General features: G+C 37.9%; 1 protein-coding gene across 1 annotated transcript in view; it reads left to right on the forward strand.

The window, feature by feature from the left end:
• The window catches only part of ints7 (integrator complex subunit 7), a 62,329-nt gene that overhangs the window by 18,635 nt on the left and 27,054 nt on the right, over positions 1 to 16,640 (forward strand). Inside the window, exons 8-12 of the mRNA XM_043695875.1 lie at positions 645 to 762; positions 2,577 to 2,708; positions 5,971 to 6,068; positions 12,549 to 12,788; positions 14,254 to 14,391. Of these exons, the coding sequence (XP_043551810.1) occupies positions 645 to 762; positions 2,577 to 2,708; positions 5,971 to 6,068; positions 12,549 to 12,788; positions 14,254 to 14,391 (726 nt within the window). The remainder of the gene's footprint in view (positions 1 to 644; positions 763 to 2,576; positions 2,709 to 5,970; positions 6,069 to 12,548; positions 12,789 to 14,253; positions 14,392 to 16,640) is intronic.

The raw sequence follows: 16,640 nt of genomic DNA on the forward strand, positions 1-16,640 counted from the left end.
TTTGATGAAGTGTTTGGCTACCCATTTTAATACAAACTTCTCTGGCTGAATGTTTGTTTTCCTACAGCTATTTCTAAAGAGCTTTGGGCTTTTCTCTCATGTGAAAATCATGTAATAAATGCAGATTACTGTCATATGTAACATTTGCAGATTGTGCTTCCAAGCGTCTGTTTGCTTTGGTACCTGATAGATTAGAAATTGAATTAGATTTTATTGTGATGTGTATTGAAGTACAGGGATACAGGAATACAGTGAAAAGTGTACAATGTTGCCATTCCCAGTACCATCTTAGGTACGAAGGTACCTAGGTACAAAATCTTAGGTACAAAGTAGAAAAATAAGGAAATAAATTTAAAAGTTCTGCATTTAAGATTAGTACCAGTGATACATTGCCAGAAGTGTTTTCAGTTGGGATTGTTCAATGTGTATATTGATTTATAGTTAGTCATTTGCTTTATTAACCATTACCCTTTATGAGAATAGCAAGCTCATCAAATTTAATGGGTTATCACATTTAATCCAAACCTTACAAAGTGTCAAATTTGTCGTTTTATCAATATAACATCTATCTTTTTATGAAATGACTTGTCTTTGATTCCTGTTCCTTAATGACATTGTGATAACTTTTTCTCTTTTTTATCAAGTCACTGTGTGAATGTGCCCTTCAGAGCCCTTATGACAACTTGAAATTGGGTACGCTTTCTGTTTTGTCCACATTGTCTGGAACTATTGCTATGAATCAGTACTATTACAATTCGCAAGGTAAGGCTAACTTCTTAGCACCAGTGATTTCAATCAGATATATGAAATTGAACTTTGCTCTGCAGTTCTCTGAAAAGATTGTTTCTAAAGCTGGAAGTATTTGCTTTTAATGCAGACTGGATTGGTCAGATTGAGAATTAACTGATATAAAGGCACCCAATTCATTTGAGTTACATGGGCTTAAATGATTGACAGTTGGGCTGTTTCAGATAGCCAGTTGGTGAAGGCTAGAACGTGTGTATAATCTTTTGTTTTTATTTAGAGATGCACCATGAGCATGTGCCTCAACACATTGATTAAAAATATTTTTAATTCAGACATTTTATGAGACACCTCTGGAGCAGATGGACCTTCTGGCCCCAGTAAGGCTTCTACCACTGTGCCATAAGAGCCCTCTGCATCTCAATTAGACTGCTGTCTATCAAAGCACAAGTGAATCCCCATTAAATGCTACCACTTGAATGCAATCCAGTACTCAACTAACATATACTTAACAGTGGGGATGCTACAGTCTGTCTAAATGATCTTGAAGTGGGAGCAGGAGAATCAGCATGTTTCATCCTCCATATAGATATTTTATGACATTGTGGAAACAGTATTTAACAATGGAAGCATCCAGCCAGTATGTCAGCCATCATTATCTCAGCTCATACACAAAAGGTGGGGGCTTTTGGCAGAGCTCCTGGAGGTTAACTGCCTGCTGTGCAACTTCTACTTCAGGACCAATTATGGTGCAAGAGGGAAAATAAAGAAAAAAAAAGGCGTTATGCTTTTCACAACCTCAGGATGTCCCAAAGTGCTATATCACCAAATATAAAATTTGGAGTGTAGTCACTGTTATAAAATAGTCAATCTGGCAATTTATTTAGCAAGGTCATTCTCCAGCCCTTCACAGTTTTGAAGAATAGTTATTCTGGTCTGAAAAGGTTAACTGTTTCTCTGTCTCCACCAATGCTACCAAACTTATTGAGTTTTCTGGAATTTTCCATTTTATTTCAATAACAAGATAGTTTGTTATAATGATATTGATTGAAGGAGAAATGTTGGCCAGGACAGTAACTCCCCAGCCCATCAACCAAGTGCTGCGGGCTCTTTTAAATCCACCTGGGCCATAGTTTAACATTTTCCCCAAAATATAACCAATTCAAAACCATAACACTCCCTCAACTATACTGGAGTGATATTCTGTGAAAATATTTGAGTAAGAAATTAGACATTTGAATGAATAGTATTTCTTTGCTGACTTTTTGTTTTCATCAACCTGTTTGGAGATTTTATGACACACCTCTGAAGCAGGTGGGACTTGAGCCCAGGCTTCCTCGCTCAGACGTAGGGACGCTCTCACTCCACCACAAGAGCCCCTCCATTTTCTTGCCTGACAGTGTTTTAAAGTTATTATCATTTGTCAAGAGTTAGTGAACCATGTTCTTCAAAATGAGAGGTCCTAAGTTCTCAACTGAAAAGATTGCACTTGCATTTGCAGTCCTTTTGTTCCTTCCATCAGAAATTTCACAAATATAGGACCTCATTTGTTTAGTAGCTTACAGCTCTCATTTCCAAAAAATTGAATAGGTATGTAGCTGTACGTTAAGATATCACTAAAATTGGTAATAAAGTGCGTTAATTTGTTTCTCTCAGCTACGCTGTCGCGAATTTGTTTCTGCTCTGCACATGGCGAAAATCGAGTCCAGGATTAAACAAGAAGTGCCTAACCTTATTTTGAAGTAAATAACTGATTGGACTTGCTGATTTGTATGCTGGATGATTGAAATATGAATGCAGCTGATCTATTTGCATTTCTTCTCCTTTAAAAGGAAACACTACTGCTCCTGTGCATCCTGATGACCTGATAAAACTTGTGCAAGAGTGTTGTTACCATAGCAACTGTGCACTTGCAGCCCACAGTGTTACTGTTCTGACAAATATAGCTTCCTGCTTGGAGAAAGGTAATCTTGGAAAAACAAATGTTGGGTTCCAGTTTTCTAGGTTGATTGCAATGATTTGGAAGGTCTTCAATGTAGGAGAAAATAAAATCAATATGCCTATCCTCCATTCATGAAGTTAGTAATTGAACAGGTTCAGAAAGTCATTCAGGATTCTAAATTAGAGTCAAATTCGTTGATCTAGTTCTTTACTTATAAGTCCTATTGATTATATAATACTATTTATAATGGCATTTACAGCCAGTAGTTGACGAATCGTAGAAGTACAGCTTATGTCTGTTAAGAGATCAGGAGTAAGGAAACAATTATAGTCAATACTAGTGGGATAAGTAAGATCATAGAATCCCTATGGTGTAGAAGCAGGCCATTCAGCCCATCGAATCCATAACCAAACCTCCAAAGAGCAGCCCAACCATACCCACCTGCCGACCATTCCTGTAACCGTGCATTTCCCATGGCTAATCCACTTGCCTTGCACCTTCCTGGATACTGTGGATAATTTAGCATGGCCAATCCACCTAATGTATCAATCTTTGGACTTTGGGAGTAAACCTGTCCAATGTGGGAGAATGTGCAAACTCCACAAAGCGAGTTGCCCAAGGTTGGAATTGAATCCAGGTTCCGGGTGCCGTGAAGCAGCAGTGCTAATTACTGACCCACAGTGCCGCTCCTTATTATTCTGTAAATTCTGTGCTAAATATTCTGTGTTAAATATTCTGTTAATTGTGCAGATCTAGTGTTAAATTAATAATAAAAACAATACACCTTTCCGTGTTTGCAATAACAGCTGAAATATCATGTCTGAAGAATAACAAATGGTGTTTTATTTTGCTCAGCATTTTAATATGCTTTTATAGCTTCCCTTAAAATTTTGTTTGACCAAATAGACTAAATGACAAACATTATGGGCAGATGCAGCCCTAACAACCATATATTTATATAACTCATCATGAAGCTTATTTAAATTTCTAGCTCCATGAGTCATTGGCACTCAGAAGACTATAAATAAATGTGAACCAACATTCAGCTTCATCTCAAGGTGTCAATAATAGGACTATGCTTTAAAGATCCTTCTCTAACTTGATTTTAAATGTGTTATTTTGTTATTAGTCAATCTGATTAAAAGTAGACACTTGAAGAAAATGATTAAATTAAATTGTTTTAAAATGTAAGTTTGTCCAGAATTATATTTATATTTTTATGTAATAATCTTCTTATGGTATTTTTAATTTGTTTGAAATATTCCAATCAAAATCCGTAGTGTTGTCAGATGAGCATGCACTTGCCTGTTAACATTATGGATTTTAATTCCTTCAGTAAAATATGTTCAAATCAATTTTTTATTTAAAGGAGGAATGGATGAAAGGATATGAATGAACAAAGGGTAGAATTGGGTGTAAATCTGAATTGGCGATAATAAAAAAATCCCAGACTGAAGCATGCAAAGACACTTGGATTGAAGGCCGTGGTGACAGCACTATCAAAATGAGCAAAAGACACTATAATCACATTTGAGACTGAGAGGAATGGGATCTGGGACTTGTTTTTGTGATGACTTCTGAAAGGTTATAATTTGTCTTATCTTGACACCAATCATGTAATACTTTTGAGGTCTTTGTGTGCAAATTGATAGGGTCTCAGATGCTTTGTCAGCTGCCTTGAATGGTTATTCCACTATCAGGGATAGTATTGAACTTGAGTATATTCAGGAATTGTGTGTAGTGAGGGATGAGTAGAACTGGTAATTGGAGAAAAGGAAAGGTGGAATAGAAGAGCTTATAGATAGCTTTTATTTTTTCTGAACTCTGTTTCATGCTGTTAGAATTTTTTTTGTCTAGCAGTTTGGGTATAGAATTGTTGAGGCACTAACTTTGGCAAGCATGCAAATTTGATTTCAGGGGTAGTTTTAAGATTTTTTAAGGTTTGCCCAGAATGACTAATGGATAACGATATCGAAATAGGCAATCATACTTCAGAAAAGAACAATGCACACTTTAATCCTCATGAGTAAAATGGAAGAAAATTGATCAGTAGCTTGGTGGACACCAGAAGTATTCATATAGACTTCTGTTGTCTTTTGATGTTTTGGAGACAACCAAACTCGAACAAATAAGCAAGCATGATGTCACGACTCAAGAAATAAAATAATTAAAGATTGCACTTCTGTTTGTTGCATAATTGACAGTATTGTTAATTGTATTTGGCAAGAATTGACTATTACAATACATATGGGGATTGGAGTTTTGTGAGTTTGACCTTGAATTTTTTTAATCTCTGGGACCTTGATTTTTTTATCTCTCTTTTATGATAACAAAATAACTACTCAGTGTGTAGCATTAGCATAACAGCCAAAGATGCATCACAGAGGTAATATTTTCATGTATCATTTAATTTCCTTCCTTTAAATACGGTATGGGGGATGCAAAAACCTCATGTATTCATCCAGTTTCTGAATTGGGAGATGAAACTGGAAGACTACATGAAGATTTGTGATCATTAGTGACTTTAAAATGAAAACTAATCAATAGGAAGCAACAACCTGTTTTAAATGATAACCAAATGTGTTGCTATCTGGATTGCATATATCAACTGATAACTTCTATTCTGATCACCAATAGTCCAATGTTGCATGTTATAGCTATTTCTTGTTCTTGTTCATTTTTGCTGAAACTATAAACTATAAAGTTATGTTTTGTTGCACAGTGCACACCTTTATTCATGCGTAAAGAAAAAATTCTGGTAGTTTTTGTTTTTCCACAAAACATTATTCAAATACTGAAGTTGTGCGTTACACATTTGGTTGAGAAAATTGGTCACAAAAGCATGTAAATCTCAATTTGTATTACAATTATTTTGAACATTAATAAATAAATTTTACTGACTGTGGTGGAAATTTCTGATCATTTCTGTTCTTCCACAACATTACATTTTATTGTTCCACCATCACCCATTGCAGTAAGCATGCTATTCTAACGTGCAAAATAAAGGATGAAGTTCGATCCTTTGTGCATCAGTTAACACTAACGATGACTTTGACTTGTCTAAGCAGAAATTTGCTGAGGTTAAGAACATCCATTCTTTTGCTTTTGTTAAAAGCCCAATTTCAACAAAAAGAAGTGAAATTGCAAGGCCACTATTAGCACTCAACCTTTGTAGTTCCCAACCTCCAACATTTTGCTGTTTGTTTACCACTTATCATTGGATGTAAAGTAATATCTAACTACCACCCCAGACATTTCATTTTAATCATTTTTGCTGCTTGCAGATTTTTTGTCTTTGGAACAGGATGCAGTATTTGCACTGGAGTCTCTCCTAGTTCTTTGCAGCCAGGAAAATGGTGTAGGAGCACAGAATGCTTTAAAGGTAAGGAATAAAATCTGCTTGTGAATGTGGAAGATGGCTTATATCCTGTTACCATGGAATGATTATATTTGCCATGCCTTAGGATGTTATTGCAGTCTTTGCTTTCAGTTTTGAATTTACAGCCAAAAAGACTGAAACCAATTTTATTTCTTATAATACGCCTTTTTTGAGATCAGTACTGTTTAAGATGTAAATTAGAGTACTACAGTATTACTGTTAATGGCAATGGCATTGATTAATGAACGCATAGTCCTTTTTCAGTCAGTTTACTGTGTATGATATCTTTCAATGGAGGATGGGCATCACTTTTCTCCTCGATAGAATATATCACTTGTGAATGTGACATTGTGTGCCTTGATTTTGGGGTGCTACAATTTTTGATTTTTATTTTTCAGGCAGAGTAGTTTTTGACCGTCTGCCGCAGGAAAATTCCTTACCTGTTTTATTTGAAGTGCAATTTCACTGATGTAGTTAAACTGCAGGGTCTGGAAGGAGAGTTGCTTCCTGTCGAACCCTGATTCAAGCCTGGGTCACTAACCACATTTTATGCCAGTTTCAATCACAGCTAAATCATTGCATAAGAAGAACACAATGAGTGGGAAGCATGTTCAAAATCAAAATGTTTAGTTTCCCCTGGCAAGTGTGTCAGTAATCAGAAGTCGTAGTTTTATCACAGATTATTTTGAAGTGGCATATGATGAGAATGCTTGTCTTGCAGAGGGTTGCTGAAATCTGCTGAAAGCACCAGCTGATCGAGTGGTAATATCACATTCAGTGGGAACTTTCAAATGGCAATTGAACATATACTTGAAGAGAAATAGAAACAGGAAATGCTCATAACACTCAGGTCTGGCAGTCTCTGAGTGAGAAACAGTTAATATTTAAGGTCTGTGCCTTCTCTGAAATCTAATAGTTTTGAACAATTGAGAATGGGAGGTTGGGAAGAAACCATAGTATAGGCTCTTTAATATGGTGGGGACACAGGAAAGATTAAATGATAAAATGTTTCATTGTGAAAGGACAAAGCAAGTTGTAACACAACATACAAATAATTCAGTATTAGGAGGCTGAGGTGGAAAGCTGAAAAGACTGCTTTCACCACCTTCCCAAAATACAAATAGCACCCACCTTAGTCAATCCATTTTTTTTTTCAGTCTGTTCTGCCCTATTGAGCTGATTTTGTTTTCTTATCTCAAGTTTTACTGATTTTCTTTTTCTCCCCTTATTCCAACATTGGCCTTTGACAATTTACTGACTCTTACTGTCTTCTTTTCACCATGGACTTCCAGTCCCTCTATCCCCAACAGAATTGTCTGACAGCTCTCCGCCTTTTTCTTGAGTGAAGAGACAATTCCCTATCTACCATTATCCTCCTCTGGCTGACTGAGCTTGTTCTTGGATTGTGTGACAACTGCTTTATCACCACTGATTTGCTCTAAATAAAAGATGTTCCTTTAGGCATTACGTGGATCCTAACTATGCCTACTTTTGTGGGATGTATAGTTAGTACCTTGTTCCAGTTCTGATCTGGTCTCGTTTCCCATCCCTTTTTCTGGTCCCCCACCACCTCCAGCATTTTTCACCATGCAAGCTTGGGCATTGCAACATTTGCCCCTTTACTTCTGACCTCCTTGTTGTCCAAGGTTTCTGATATTCATTCCGAGTGAAAGAGATTTATTACTTTTTCTTTAATTTAGCATGCCTTGTATTTGTTGTTCATGTTGTGGTCATTTTACATCAGGGACTGAGTAACTGTTTTCTGGAACTCTTCCATTCAGTCAGTAAGCTTGAGCTTCCAGTCAAATGTTATTTTAATTCATTTTAATTTCTTTTGTCTCCCACTTCCTAAAAACTAAAGGGGTGGCTATGGGCAACTGCGTGGTCTGACTTATGCCTGCCTCTTCATAGGATACGTGGAATAGTTCTGCATCCGCAGCTACACCAGCACCATCCCTTACCTTTTCCACCACTACATTGATGACTGTATCAGCACTGCTTTGTGCTCCCACACTTTCCACTTCAACTTTAAATTCACCTGGACCATCTCTGACACCTCTCTCCTCTTTTTGGATCTCTTCGTTTCTATATCTGGAAATTGACTGAGCACAACCTTAATTTCAAACCCACCAACTCCCACAGCAGTTCTGTCCTGAGAAGAGTCCTGACCTGAAATGTCTACTTTCCTGCTCCTCCGATGCTGCCTGATCTGTTGTGCTTTTCCAGCTCCACATTTTATCGATTTTAATTCTTCATGTTAGTCCCACTTTGACCTATTTGCTACAGTTTTATTTCACAAATTGAAGGTACAGTCCCTCACTTTTCAGTTGGGTGTGCTACAGCTTTCTGCGCTCAACATTGAATTGAACAATTGTAAATCATGATATCCACCCCATTTGCCTTATTTCATTTTTGTTCCTTTGTTTCTTCTCTACTTTACATTCAAATGGCAGTTATCATTTTTCAAAGGGATATACTTGCATTGGAGATGGTTCAGAGAAGTTCCACTGGAATGGGATGTAAGGAAAGGTTAGTCATATGATCAGTAGATTTGAGAAGCAGGAAATGATCCATGGAAGCGTAAAAAATACTTGAGGGCAGAATGGGGTGTGCTTGACAGTGGGGATGCTGCAATGATGCTTCTTCTGGGGTATCTAGAATTAAGGAGAAAAAAAGAGCTCTCCATCTGGAAAAGAAATGGAGAATTAACCTTGGGAATTTTGAATCCCAAGTGCAGACTGGATCTTTGAATATATTCCAACTTGCGTTAGATGGATTTTTGGTCTATAATAGTGGAGGGCTATTGTGGGGGGCAAGTGAGAAATTGGAATTGAAGCCAGTCATGTCATCCATGGTCGTCATGAATGGCACAGCAGGCTTGATTGGCGAAATGGCCTGCTCCTGCTTGTGTTTCATACATTCCATCATGCTCTGCACACCTCATTTGGACACTCTTTCTTGACATTCACATTTACCGCTCCCTTTAACATTCCACTTGGAAATGTTTACCAAGGAATAATCCCTGCTCCAGCGTCTTGCAGGTCTTCCCTTTTAGTTGTTCTCCCCACACTATACCTTCTAGTTACTGAAAACCTTTTTGGTGAAAAGTCACAGATCTGAAGAGATAGCTCTATTTCTGTGTCTACAGATGTTACTAGACCTTCTGAATATTTCCAGAATTTTCAGTTTTTTTTTCAAGATTAAAACATCCAGTGTCCAAAATTAAAAATCAGACAACACTAGGTTATAGTCCAACAGGTTTAATTGGAAGCACACTAGCTTTCGGAGCGTCACTCCTTCATCAGGTAGTTGTGGAGGACACAATTGTAAGACCACAGAATTTATAGCAAAAATTTACAGTGCGATGTAACTGAAATTATACATTGAAAAATACCTTGATTGTCTGTTGAGTCTTTCATCTGTTCGAATACCATGATAGTTTCACTTCTTGCATGTGTAAATCACAAAACTTTTTTTTTATAAAAGTTGCATTCTCAGGTTAACTGTAACAATTGGTGTTAGCTAGACAATATGTTGAAGGTGTTAGCCCCCTGTGTTCTCAGTCTATGCCATGAAGTTTAGATTGATTCTAATCTAAAAAGCCAGATAACAGAGTTTTACATGAATTCATGCAGTTTTTGAGCAAAGTACATTGTAACTCTGCAAGTACAAATTCACCCCACAAAATATATGTATGTGTGTGCATGTGGGTCTTTGTGTGTGTGTGTGTCTGTCTGTGTGTCTGTCTGTGTGTCTGTCTGTGTGTCTGTCTGTGTGTCTGTCTGTGTGTCTGTCTGTCTGGGCTGGGGTGTTGTTACACTGTCTCTCACATACACTTACAACTCCCCACTCCAGGCGCGCACACACACTCCCACACTCTCATATGCACCCCCTCACAGACTTAAGACACTCTACACTCACATACACACACACATACACTCTCTGTCACACTCACAACCCCCCAACCCAGAGAGACAGACAGTGATTTTTAACTTTGTACACTCCAGTCCAACACCGGCACTTCCAAAACATCCGGTGTATTTGCAATTGCAGTTATGGGGCTAAGGGTGAGATGTAGGATTACATTGGGCAACTCTTCCTATGAGCTGGTGCAGGACAGACTGGTCAAGTGACCTCTCTTCTGTGCTGAACAATTCCCTGATCAATAAAATGTGAATGAGAAATAACAATAACAGGACAGTAACATTAAAGAGAAGCAGTAAGAATTAAATTTAATAATAGAATGGAATGTACCATCAAACAGCGTTAGTAAGTGTTTCCGCTTTATGAACTATAAATATGAACCTCCCATCATCACCCATCCTTTACTGATTGTGATACAAACCTTTTTTGTAATTTTGCTGTCATGCATCCACTAATTACAGTGAAATGAGTCGACAACTTGCTCTCAGTCCCACAGCATGACTATCAGAGAGAATACAAAATCATCTTGGAAGGCACTCCTATTCTTCCTGTTGTCTTTCCAACTCTGTCTGACTGTACTTTCCATTGTAATTTAGATAAGACTGAGAGATTGGTGTGATGAATTTATAAACACCATTGTGCACCTCCCACTCGCAATTTTTGAAATATGATTAGGTTTTAACAATGTTGCAGAGCTTAAAAGATTATCATCACATTGAGATTTATTGTCATTAAGATTGTGAATTGCTCTGAATTTGAAAATAAATTACTTTATTTTACAGTATTTATGAAGTTCAACTGTACGCATGTGAACATCACACACTATCTGTATATACTAGTTTACCTAATGAATATAAAAATATAAATCACTTCGCATAACTCAGTATCTCCACTTAATTTTGCTCTGTTTTCTTGTGGTTCCTCCCTATTCTTTGTCTTTTTTTTCAGCCTATTCTCATTTGTTTTTATCTCTTTCTTCCCTACCCTATTTACTTTTCTTCTTTTAAACTCCTTCCCACTCTCCTTTCTATCCTCATTCTTATGAAACTCCGATAGAAACCTGAAGTCTAACCTAACATCTCAAGGACTAATTGTCACTGGATTGTAACTACCACTTTCTTTGAGGGAACAAAAGTATTTAATTGTAAATCAATGTCGTTGAGTTTACAAGTGAAATGCCTAGGAAGGAAAGAATGGAAAGGCCAGGACTGGTAGAGGTGGGCAAGTAAAATCTCAGAGGAGCCAGGTAAGGGAGAAAACAAACAGGAAGACTGTGACGAGGACTTAGGATCAAAAAAGTTGGAACCTTCCAGGATTGAGGAGGTGAATAGAGATATTCAGTCCGAGATGGAACATGAGGTCAGTGCTTACCTTGAGCTAGGACATACCATACAAGGAAAGAGTTGAAAACCAGCATGGAGACCAAGAGGTAATAGCAAAATACACCTCTCCCATAAAATCCCCAATTCAAGTAAAAATAGAGCAAAATCTGAGAATTATCAGTATTTACAGTTGTATAAACCCGGTAAATTTTGTGAAACAACTTTTTGTCAAGCGTGGTTTTTGAAACGTGTCATGTAAATGTTGACCCTCATTTAATGGTTGCATTGATAGATGGGCACAGTTTGTATTATGTTCAGATCTCTGCCTTATGCATGGTTTCCACTCAGTGAGCAGGCAGCAAAGCCTGGGAGTTGGTAGTTTCAATCTCGGGGTCTTCAGGGCACTGATAGCTAAATTGAAGGCTTGTGATGGGCAGGGTCCAGTTGGCTGGTCAAGAAAGGTAGTTCCAGATGGCAGCGACACCTTTTTGACATTAATATAACTGGTATATTCGTCATATCAGATTGGTCAGGTACAAGAGTGAAGCAACTATAAAGAAAGTTGGATAGGTTGCTTATATTAGAATATAGATCCATAGTTGGATAATTGGGCAGAAAGAGCTGGAAGTTGACCTAAAGGTCAATAATCAATAAGACCTTATAGTGTCTGTCAATGAAGCATCCTCAGTAAACGATTACTTAAAGCTCCATATTGTGAGGAGATTGGAATGGTGCATTACAGACAGAAGAACTCATTAGGACAATGGAGGTCTTGCTGAAATTAACAGCACTGTTTCAATTTGGATCTGTTTTCTGCACAGAAACAAAAGTGAAGTCCTACATCATTGGGGATCTGGAGTCAGAAGACTGGAAGGGCATCCTGGAAGTTGGAAGGGTGGGGTGGTGGTGATTAGAGCGATGTTGACAATCACAGTTTGCTATAGATGATCAGCTATTAAGATGGGAGGATGGTGGAATGAGAGACCTAATATTGTGGGATCAGTGGGCACTTTGTGATGCTGCATAAACAGACATATTTGTTAAATTTTGCACTTTGACATATTAACACTGTGGCAAATCATGAGGTTGTCAGGGATAATATTCAGGTTTTTACTGTGATTTGTTTTCTGATTATTGTGAAAAGTCTGGCATTTTACGATCTAATAGGCTCAGCACCTGTACTTCTTGTGCCTTCATTGGTACTTAATCCTCTGATGTCTTTTCCCCCTTTGTACAGACTGCATTTACTTGCATGGTAAAGTTGACACGTAGTCGCCCTCACCTGAGTCAGCCTGTGGTTGAATCTCTGCTGACCCAACTACATAATGCACAGGACACTGCTCGTATTCCAATGTGCCATAGCCTTGCAGCTATAGCAATGCAGTTGCCTGTCTTGGGCGAAGGAATACTAGGAGAACTGATGGAATTGTATAAAATGATTGGATCTTCATCAACAGACAAACAACAAGAACTTCTGGTAAAACAAATGTTCAGATTCATTTGATCAAAAAGTGTACATTTGATTAAAAGGAAAATATAAAATTGTACAGTGTTACTGATTTTGTATAAGAAACTAGTAAACTGGTTCCTTAGCTAGTGATGAATAGAATCAAGAAAGGATTCTCAGAGTTTCACGGCCTGGAAAAGAGGCCAGTCAGTCATTGCACCTATTTTAGCTGTCCGAAAGAACCTGTATGACTACTGACCAAGAACATTTTTATGAATCACATGAACAGCATCTTTTATATTTCTTTTTATTAATGCACTTATTTTTTTCCACCTATAATTGAAAACTATGATTTCCTAATGGGAGCATTTTCCCCATTTATGTAGAGGCTTACCTGCTAATGAGTATAGTTGACTGTCTTCAGTGACCTGAATTGTTACCTTTAGTGAATGAACCAAATAACATCTGTGTTTTAAGGTGTTCTAGGTTACATTAGGAGTTATAATTTTAAAATAATGGCTTAAGTAAAAATATATTTTTGGGGAGGACAAATCTTTAATCCTTTGAAAAGTGACATATTTGATAAATGAATATGAATTTTTCTTTACCTAACAATATTTGTGATTTGCCTTCTAGATTGGTTTATTGCATGATATTGCTTGAAAATAAAAATGGTGTTTAAATATGATTATTTACTCAAGAAATAGCTATATTGTCTCACACACTCTGAACTTTTTAGTAAGAGTAACATCAAAATTAATTTCACCTGTCAGTTCAGCTTTTGATCAGACTCACTTTTTGGTTAAAAGTATGTTTGATTACAATCCTGTGAAGTGCCTTGGAATCTTTTACAACATTTAATGGCACTTTATAAATGTAAGTTGTTGCTTTGTATTTTAAATATTTTTACAGCTTTTTAGAAACATAGAGAATATGTGCAGGACTAGGCCATTCAACCCTTCGAGCCTACACTACCATTTAATACGGTCATGACTGATTATGCAATCTTATTATCCCATTCCTGTCCTCTCCACATACCCCCTTGACACTTTTAGCACAAGGACAACATCTAGCTCCCTCTTAATTATTTCTAAAAAAACTGGCTCCAACAGCTTCCTGTGGTAGAGAATTCCACAGGTTCACAACTAGTGAAGAAATTCTTCCTCATCTCAGTCCTGAATGTCTTAGCCCTTATTCTTATACTATGAGCCCTTGTTTTCGACTTCCTCAACATTGGGAACATTTTTCCCGCATCTAGCCTGTCCAATCCCATCAAGATTTTGTATGTTTCTATGAGATCCACTCTCATTCTTTTAAATTCCAGCAAATAAAGGCCCAGTTTGACCCAGTCTTTCCTCTTTTGTCAGTCCTGCCATCCCAGAAATCAGTTTGGTGAACCTTCGTTGGACTCCCTCAATAGAATAAAATGTCCTTCCTCAGACTCGGAAACCAAAATCGCAACAATGATTACTATACTTTCTTCTTTCCCTGCCAGGTAGCGTTGGCTGCAGTCATTTTTGTAGCCAATCAGAAAACTTTGTCTTCTGAAGTCAAAGGTGTCATAAAACAACAATTGGAAAATGTAGCCAACGGCTGGACAGTTTACAGAATTGCTCGGCAGGCCTCCAGAATGGTAAGTATTTTTTTCAAGATATTTTATGAATAAATCCTAACCAAAAATTAAACGAATATTGCTTATATGCAAAAATCTGAGCTTTGTGAGGAGTATCCGTCTCTTCTAAAAGTAACTTGGATGCTGGAGTACTCTTTCTTCCTTTGTAAGGGTTTCCCCCGATCATTGTTCTGTGCCAAAGAACCCCTGTACTGTTTGTGAGACTGTGCGAAGGGGTTCATGAAAGCTGGAAGAGCAAAAGACTTTCTGTCATTGAGAGTATTTCCTGGTATGTTCCCACAGGTAAGGGTGAAATTACAGGCAATCTTCTTGTGTCCCCTTGTTTGAATACAACTCCTACATGTTTCAAAACCTCCATTGCCCTCCTTCAACTTTTCCAGGTCCAAATAGCATCCCATTATCAATCTGTCCATTGGGCTGGGAAGGTGCAGTTAAGTGATGAATGTGAAGGCAATGACAGGAGCAAGAAATGAAACCTAATGATGGTCCATCCTTAGTCTCCCTTTCCTCTTTGAGTTACTTGAATGTGTTGGTTGCATGTTTAAACTCTTGCAATTCACTATTTGAATCTATTTGTCTTGTCTGCCCTGTTGGTAGTACCATGATAACCCTGACCAAAATCACAAATTTCATCTTCTGGACTGCATCCACAGTACATTATCCCTGATTATACCCTCCGCATCATCCCTGCAGCATTTGACAAGTTCAACTAAGCTGTTCTCCAATAGCCTGTAATAGCTTTCTGACATTATCTAGTTCCATTGAATATCCCTTGAATATTTTTATTCTGCCAGCAAAGTTTTTTTTTGTTTCTGCATTTTGCCCCTTTTGGGCACATTCTTTGGCTATAAAATAGTTTGTTGTGACCGCCCTCTATTATGTCATAGTGTGCAAGACTCTTTGTGTTGCAGCTTTCTGCAGTTTTTTTTTCCCGTTTAAATAATTCTTTATTTTTCCTGTTTTCTCTTCCAAAATGAATAAATTCATATTTTCCCACATTACACACCATTTCCAATTTTTTGCCTACCACTTAACCTATCAATTCCTCTCTTTCAGTTGTTTTATCCCTCTCATAACCTACCTTGCCACTTATTTTTGTGTCAAGTGCATATTTAACTGCTTTCCTCCACCAAGTCATTAATTTTTGGGAAAGCAAATCTTAGCAGGACTTATACACTTAATGGTAAGGTCCTAGGGAGTGTTGCTGAACAAAGAGACCTTGGAATGCAGGTTCATAGCTTGTTGGAAGTGGAGTCGCAGGTAGATAGAATAGTGAAGAAGGCGTTTGGTATGCTTTCCTTTATTGGTCAGAGTATTGAGTACAGGAGTTGGGAGGTCATGTTGCAGCTGTACAGGACATTGGTGAGGCCACTGTTGGAATGTTGCTTGCAATTCTGGGTCTCCTTCCTATCAGAAAGATGTTGTGAAAATTGAAAGGATTCAGGAAAGATTTACAAGGATGTTGCCAGGGTTGGAGGATTTGAACAGGCTGGGGCTGTTTTCCCTGGAGCATCGGAGGCTGTGGGGTGACCTTGTAGAGGTTTACAAAATTATGAGGGGCATGGATAGGATAAATAGGCAAAGTCTTTTCCCTGGGGTCGGGGAGTCCAGAACTAGAGGGCATAGGTTTAGGGTGAGAGGGGTAAGATATAAAAGAGACCTAAGGGGCAACTTTTTCATGCAGAGGGTGGTACATGTATGGAATGAGCTGTCAGAGGATGTGGTGGAGGCTGGTACAATTGCAACATTTAAGAGGCATTTGGATGGGGATATGAATAGGAAGGGTATGAAGGGATATGGGCCGGGTTCTGGCAGGTGAGAGTAGATTGGGTTGGGATATCTGGTCAGCATGGACAGGTTGGACCGAAGGGTCTATTTCTATGATGTACATCTCTATGACTCCATAAAATGTAAACAGTTGTGGTCCCAACACTGATCCCTGTGAAATCCCACTGGTCACAGGTCGTCAACCTGTAAAAGAACCCTTATCCTGAATTGCTCTTTTCTGCTCATTAACCAATTCTCTTACCCACGCAATGCACTCCCTCCAACACTGTGGGCTCTTATGACTTAACCTTTTTGAGGTATCTTGTCAAAAGTCTTCTAAAAGTCCAAATAAAACATGTACTGGTTCCTCTCCTGCCACTTTGGTTGGGACTGCCCACAAAAACCTCTTTAAAAAAAAATTAGTCAAATGTAATTTCTCTTTCATGAAGCTGTATTAACAATGCATGATTAGATTATGATTT

The sequence above is a fragment of the Chiloscyllium plagiosum genome, chromosome 9 (genome assembly GCF_004010195.1).
Source record: "Chiloscyllium plagiosum isolate BGI_BamShark_2017 chromosome 9, ASM401019v2, whole genome shotgun sequence".
In the NCBI taxonomy this organism is placed as follows: domain Eukaryota; kingdom Metazoa; phylum Chordata; class Chondrichthyes; order Orectolobiformes; family Hemiscylliidae; genus Chiloscyllium; species Chiloscyllium plagiosum.